We start from the raw sequence: 6,929 nt of genomic DNA, 5'->3' as shown, positions 1-6,929 counted from the left end.
CAGTTTTAGTATTTATGGCTAATCTATTCCAGAACAATGTAACAGTTTATAGTCTACTGACTATACTACCAGTTTAGTCATACATCAAGATGACAAAAATGTGTTTGTTTTTCCATCTAATTCTGAACTATCTTCTATTCTCCTGTTTGTTTCTGCACTACAACCACACTAGCTGTTCATCAAAAAGATCTTGTCGATACTTGCGCCTTGCTTTTCATATAAATCTTAAAATTAGCTTATCAAGTTCCATGAAAATGTCCATTTGGATTTTAATCAAGGTTACTTACATATATTTGGAGTGATGATACTGAGCCTCCTATCCATGAACATCCCATTATTCTCCATTTATTTGGGTTTCCTTTCTTATGACTCTTCATTTATTTGAGTTTCCTTTAACATTCCAGATGAAATTTTTCTCATTTGCTCCACAAAATTTTACACCACTCTTGTTACATTAGTATTACATAGGACCATATGTACTTTTGTTGCATTACATTATAAATGCACCATTTAAAATTTTTTATTGTCCTGATTTTGGATCCTGATCTTATATCCAGCAACTTTAATATCCAGCAACTTTACTGCATTCTATCATTACCTGCAGTGGTATGTTCATAGATTGTACACAATTATCCATTTAGGTATCATCTGAGAATGAGAATTTTGTTTCTTCCATTCCTGCTTTTAAATGGAATGCTTCCAAGTATTTACCATTAAGCAAAGCAGTTGTAGATCTTGATACATATGTTATCAGTGTATGGAAGTCCTTTAGGCCTTGTTTCTATATGGTTAATGAGTATTTTTAAAGTTAATAGTTGGTATTGAATTTTACAAACTATTTTTCTGTATTGAAATCTTCACATGGTTTTTCTCTAACGGTGATGCAATGGTTTTTTTGATTTGAATTTTATTTATTTTTTATACAGCAGGTTCTTATTAGTTATCTGTTTTATACATACTAGTGTATATATGTCAATCCCAATATCATTCATTACAGCACCACCACCACCCTGCCCCATGATGCAATGATTTTCTGAGTCAAAATCTTTCCTAGGGTTAACCTGACTTGTTCATAAAGTTTATTTTTGATATTTTAAAGGAGTTGGTTGCCTAACATCTTCATAATACACTTAGCCTATAATGATTTTTGTTTCTTGCTATAGTTTGTAAAACTCAGTGTCTAGAGTTTTTTTGTATATTTGGGTAGAGATGGGATTTTTTTTTAAGTTCTAGTAAATTACTACATTTATTAAATTTTAAGGTTAAAAATAAAAATTCCTTGAGTCACTTTTGATAAATTATATTAAATATATTTTCCATTTTCAATGTTTTCACTCAGTCTTAAAGTTTTCATCAGTATCACAATTTTTTCACTCTAACTGCAATTTGTCTTTTAAAAAAATTAGTCCTTTCATTTATTAAAAATTTTCTTGCTTCAACAAAGTACACTGGCCTTGCACTAGCATTCTACTTTTGCTTCTATTGCTTCTGTATTTTTGTTTTTGAACTGTGGGCAAGTCTTTGCTGCCGAACATATTTTCTCATTTCTGAAATGAATTTAGTATTTCCTTTCCAGCTCACATATTTCCACTAAGGCTCAAGTAATAATGATTGAAGTTTTCAAAATGGAAAAAACAAAACCAAGGATTTACAGGTTTGTCTACAATAGCTTTCTGAACAATTGCATCCCTTATAACAAATATTTTCTTTCAAAGCATCACGGGCATCTTTGGGAACATGTGTAAGAATCGAAAAGATGTTTAAAGAAAGCTCTTCCAGAATCCTTAACTACTTGAGCATACTTCATTTTCTTTGTCAACATCAAGCAACCATGTATTAGGTTCCTGACCTCATGCTACCCGCCAGTTAAAACCAAGTATGTAGGGAGTTAAAAGGTATGTGATTTCTTTTCTTTTTAAATATAATGATCATTAGTTAGAAAACATGAAAATAATCTCAAAAGTCATACTGCCAAGTGGATTTAGTAGAGCACTGAGGTCTTGCAAATACCTCATTTCAGAAAAGTAGGTTAGCATGAAATATATCAATTCAAATCTAAACATATGAAATAGGATCCAAAAGGACTTGCTGCAGCTGCATATGAGTGTTAGGTGACTTAACACCATGTCACATGTCAATGAAGTCCCCTGAGATAGCCTACTGCAACTGGTTTCCTCTGATCCCATTTCTATAACTTTTATTCATCTAAATATTATTTCCAATTTGGGACTGTTTCTTTAAAGAACTAGAACATTTAGCAAACTAGTGATTTGATCAACACTAAGGAGCAATATGTACAATTTCTAGGGAAGTGCTCCAACTTTGGAATAGGAACTGGAATAAATGAAAAATCTCTGAATTATCTAAAAACAAAATGACAGACCTAAATAGTTGGAGTAAAATGAAAAGTATTGGAAACAATTACCTTTAGAAAGGCTGACTCATCTTTGCTATGAATCATTTGCCTCTTGAGAGCAAGAGCAGTATTAGATCAAAATGGTGGCAAAGTGTATATATTGATAGCTTGAGTGCCATTTAAATTGAACTATCCTTCACACTGGACTCAGTGACAGGATTGCATTGTATTTATTTTACCACCTTCTAGTTATGGTAAAGGGAAGATCGTATACAGTTTGTTTCTTTCACTGGATGTTGCAGAAAGCTAAATGTGCAGTATTAGATGGAGAAACAAAGTTGGGCAAAATTCCTCTATCTGATAAAACTCATTCAGGAGAAAGTAACTAAGGTTCAACATTTATTTCACTACGTGAATACCCAACAAACGTACAATTTTTAAAAGAAAGATGAACATAGAGTCCAAATAAAGTCATTTTTTAAAATTTTGTTTATTGTAATTGTTTACCAATGGGGAGACGCAGTTTATTTACACCAGCAGCCATGGGGCAAGGGGAATACACAGTTAGTTAGCAGCCTGTATAGGATGGACTACTTATGCAAAAATAAGACTCTCCAAAACAAAGGACAATGGTGAGCTTCACTACACTTCCCCCAATGATCCCAGCATGCGATAATGCCAGGCAATGGCCCCTGGGCATGCGGTGGTGTGAACTAATGTATGGAAGAAAAAGCCACAAACCACAGAAATTTGTAAAGAACCCCTTCCCCCCCATACACACACACACTCAGATACATAATAGAATTACAGGGTGATCAATACACTTAATTGAGGAGATTAGGACAGGAATTCTGCTGTTAAGAGGAAAGATAGGGAAAGGGAGAATTCCTAACCACTGTTAACTATATGGTAGGGAGCATTCTCTCCCCCAAAAAGAAGAGTTAGTTTGTCCCCTTAGGGCACCTGTTGGACCTAGCCCACCTCATACCCAACCAGGACCAGGGGCTACTGCCCTAATAACGGGGAGCAAAAAAACAAAAACACAAACCAAGAGGGAGGTAATATGAACCAACCATTACTCAAAACTATTTCCACTTCTCCCTCCTCTAACCAGGAGAAAAGACCAAGGAAACAGTAATGTCACAATCTGAGCTCCCTCTCTGAAGGAGGAGTGGACCATGGCCTACCTTCAGCCTGTTTCCCAGATATTATCTTTAAGTAGGCCAGAGTCTCACTTAGACCCTCCTTTCCTTCTGCATCCCCTCAGAAGGAGATGTCTCTAAAAAAGGCAAGGGCAGATAACCCAAAATTATTTCAGTTCTTGCCAAGGTTTGACTTTTTAAACAGTTATTACAACTCTTGGATTGAAGACCAATCTGTAGCTAGGCCCTCACCCTGAGCGGGACAACTCTAGAGGGAGAATGCAATAATAAACAGTCTTGAGGCCCTATTACTATGCTTCCCTTAACCCTCTAGAGTATGTAACCCGAATCAGTCCATACAGTCCAAACAGTTCCTTCTGGGATAAGGAAGGATACATGCACAGCAAGGGTTAGAGAAAATGGATCAGAACCTACTCTGTCCCTGTGTCACTCAGCCTTTACTGCTTTTCTGCTTAGGTCCTAAGGGGCAGTATCCAAGTGGAGGTGGGAAGATGTAACTCCTCAGGAAGTAAGACACAGCAGGAAGGCATACCAGCAAGGCAGTCCTACAGAAGAAATGCTTAGGCATGACACTGCTTTTCATATACAAAAAATTACTTTCTCTTCCCATCCTAATCCCAATACAGGGAGCCGTAAGAAAGATTCTGCTCTGACTCTCTCTCAAAAACAAGAAAACAAAACAAAACAAACTTAAGAGAAGCCAAGGAAAGGGAAACTGGGCAGGCTTCAGAAGTAGGAGCATCAAGAGAGAGAAATTGAAACTGGTCAGCGTGAATGTAGAGCGGCAGGCAGCACCCGGGGTGATGAGCTGCACCAAATAGGCATGGAGCAGGGGACTGGAGGAACATGGGGCCAAGCCAGAAAAAGAAGGCTGGGCCCCTTACTGGGGCACAGAATGAGGTAAGAAAACATTTCAAATAAAGCAGCACCGCTCACCTTGGGGCTCCCACCCCTATACACTTCATAAACTTCAATCAGGGAGTCAAGTGGAGGGTAGTTTTGATACCCAGCTCACACTTTCCATCCTCCCCTATCCCATTCCGTAAAACCAGAGGGTTTCTGGGGGCCATTTCCTGACTTCCAACAACAAAAGGACAGCTCTTGTTGTCAAGAGGTCCAAAGGGAACTGAGTGGAAAGGGCTGCCCTTCGGGAGGGGCAGAGAAGGTGGTGACAGTCTAGATGTTCACTGCAACGGAGCTCTGTGACTGCCCAACCCAAGGAACAGGGGCGTTCAATAGGATGCTGCACAGTCAGATGAGAGTTGACCCAGTCCTGCTCCTTGGCTCCTAGCACTAACCCATTCACATTAGTGAGTGCAGCTGAAAAAGGTCCCCTCTGGGCTCAGCTTTCAAACCACAGCCTCCTGCACAGCCATGATGCTCTTCCATAGTTCACTCCTGCCCCGAAAATGGGAGGCAGGTAGTGACCTGGCACAATAACCAAGTCAGACCCATGGACTGGCTAGGTCACGAGTAACTCAGAGTAGGAAAACGCCCCACCGAACTGTTGTCCACAGCATAATACATCCAGATATGAATCCTGCAGTCTGAAAGATCGTGCATAGTCGCAGAAGGCCCTGCTACCTCCCCAAGGGATCATAACTTAATCCTCAGCCTGCCTGGATAACCAAGTTATTCATCTGCTAAGCCTATGCCACCAGGTGGGTTGCAAGAAACAGGGCTTTGTTCAGCAAAACGCTAGCCCATGTCCCCAACTCCGCTGAAGTCACTGTTAAATGCTGGACCTTTGGGAAACTGGTGGCTTTGAGCTTTTCTTCTTGTTGGCATCAAGACACAGAGCTTCTCCTACCAGATTCAGCTGGGAATTCTTTTTCTTGCCTTTCCCAGATTGGAATGATTAATATCCAGATCTCATAACTGACTTTCATTTGTCTTGGAGAAGCCCAAATCAGAGGCTCTGAGATCAGAGGTGCAGTCCCACTGAGGCCCAACAATTAAGGCCTGACCATCAGTTATGTCCAAACGGTCAGTTATCCAGAAAGCCCTTGACATCAGGCAGACAGAAAGGCTGAGGAACCAAAGAACTTTATATGCTGAGCACACAGATGCTCACCTGTGCACTGGGGACAGTACAGGGTTCTTGTGCACTTTCTGGTGTGTTTAGAAATCAACCACTGCGTGGCTTGCAGGATGCACAGCACAGCTCCTCCTGTCCAGGATTTCAAAGCTGATCCAAAGGTAATACACTTAAACAAGGATCCGATTTCCTAAATTCTCCACTCCAAGTTTTTAAAGGCTAGGTTCTTCAATGGGAACTGGGACTTTTGTCTGATTTTTTTTTTTTTTTTTTTTTTTTTACTTAGCTACCTAACTTCTCAAAACCACAGGACTGGTCTATGTTATTGTCCTGGTCACCCTCAGACTCTCATGTTGCAGCTACTGGAATTCCGGAGGTGAGCGTTGCAGCTGCTGATCAGGCCCATTCCCAGATTCTCCAGGAAGGGAGCAAAGCGGCAGGCGACACGCTCCTTTATCTTCCACTGGCTGAATGCCAAAATCCTTCACGCTACCAGTCTCTGCGAATTCCAGGTAGAAGTAGCCACACTTGACTGCCCGGTGCACCTCAAAGCAGAAGCCCAAACAGGAATCCTCTATTAGGTCTACGTATATCTCCTGAGCGATGGCCTCTAGCTTGTTAGTATCCAGGTTAGCCAACGAAATTTCCTCCATTTTAATCTGTACACGACCGTGGAGAGGGCGCTCGGATTACTCACAGCTGCACGGGCGGCAACTCCTCGGGCTCGGCCGGCCGCGCCTAGGCCTACAGGCCTGTCAGGGCCGCGTCTTCAGCAGGGAGGGCGGAGGCGTCGCGGTGGCAGCGGCAGGGCAGCTGCAGCAACCAGCAGCGACTGCTCCGGAACCCCAGGTATCTCCGTTTCTTTTGGCGTCTCCCCGGATCTGGGACTTTCACCTCGGGCTGGCCCCAGACTCACCGCCGCCAAACGGTCTCGGAGCCTCTCTCTGCTACCCCGGCCTCTTCCGCTTGCTGGTCCGGGTTTAGCCCAGCCTCCCCACTTCCGCTCCTCAGCACGCCTGCGCATTGGCCCCGCGCAGACTCGCCAGGTTCCTCCCTACGCGCAGCTGCCTGGAAAGCCTTGTAGTTTTAGGAAAACGAATGGGAAGAACTAAAACGTATCAGACTGTCATTACCTTTAATTGTAAAAAAGATGATAAGGAGGCTGTTTTATGTTAATTTTTTTGCAGATTTAAACACTCGCTAATGAATTCTTTGTCCATGCTTAATCGATTCCCTCTTGAAAAAGGCAAATGACAACTGTGCACATTTGTGGTAATGATCTGAAGTACAGTTTTAGGACTAGTTCTCCGGATACGTTTGACGGATACGTTTGAAAATTTGACATATAATTGACTTACAATCATTTATACTA

At 41.4% G+C, this 6,929-nt stretch overlaps 1 protein-coding gene across 1 annotated transcript; it reads right to left on the bottom strand.

Annotated features, from left to right (window-relative positions):
- Window positions 1-2,826: 2,826 nt before the first annotated feature.
- On the bottom strand, window positions 2,827-6,520 carry ATXN7L3B (ataxin 7 like 3B). Its single transcript, XM_060025260.1, has one exon. It carries the CDS (start codon window positions 6,208-6,210, stop codon window positions 5,917-5,919), a length of 294 nt encoding a protein of 97 aa, XP_059881243.1. The 5' UTR covers window positions 6,211-6,520; the 3' UTR covers window positions 2,827-5,916.
- Window positions 6,521-6,929: the final 409 nt, after the last annotated feature.

The sequence above is a fragment of the Delphinus delphis genome, chromosome 11, assembly GCF_949987515.2.
Source record: "Delphinus delphis chromosome 11, mDelDel1.2, whole genome shotgun sequence".
Classification (NCBI taxonomy): Eukaryota; Metazoa; Chordata; class Mammalia; order Artiodactyla; family Delphinidae; genus Delphinus; species Delphinus delphis.
Note: the sequence above shows the minus strand (reverse complement) of the source record. Positions and strands in the feature narration are given on the sequence as shown.

Excerpts from the sequence above, each read along its gene's own strand:
- ATXN7L3B (XM_060025260.1), bottom strand. The coding sequence starts at position 6,210 with ATGGAGGAAATTTCGTTGGCTAACCTGGATACTAACAAGCTAGAGGCC.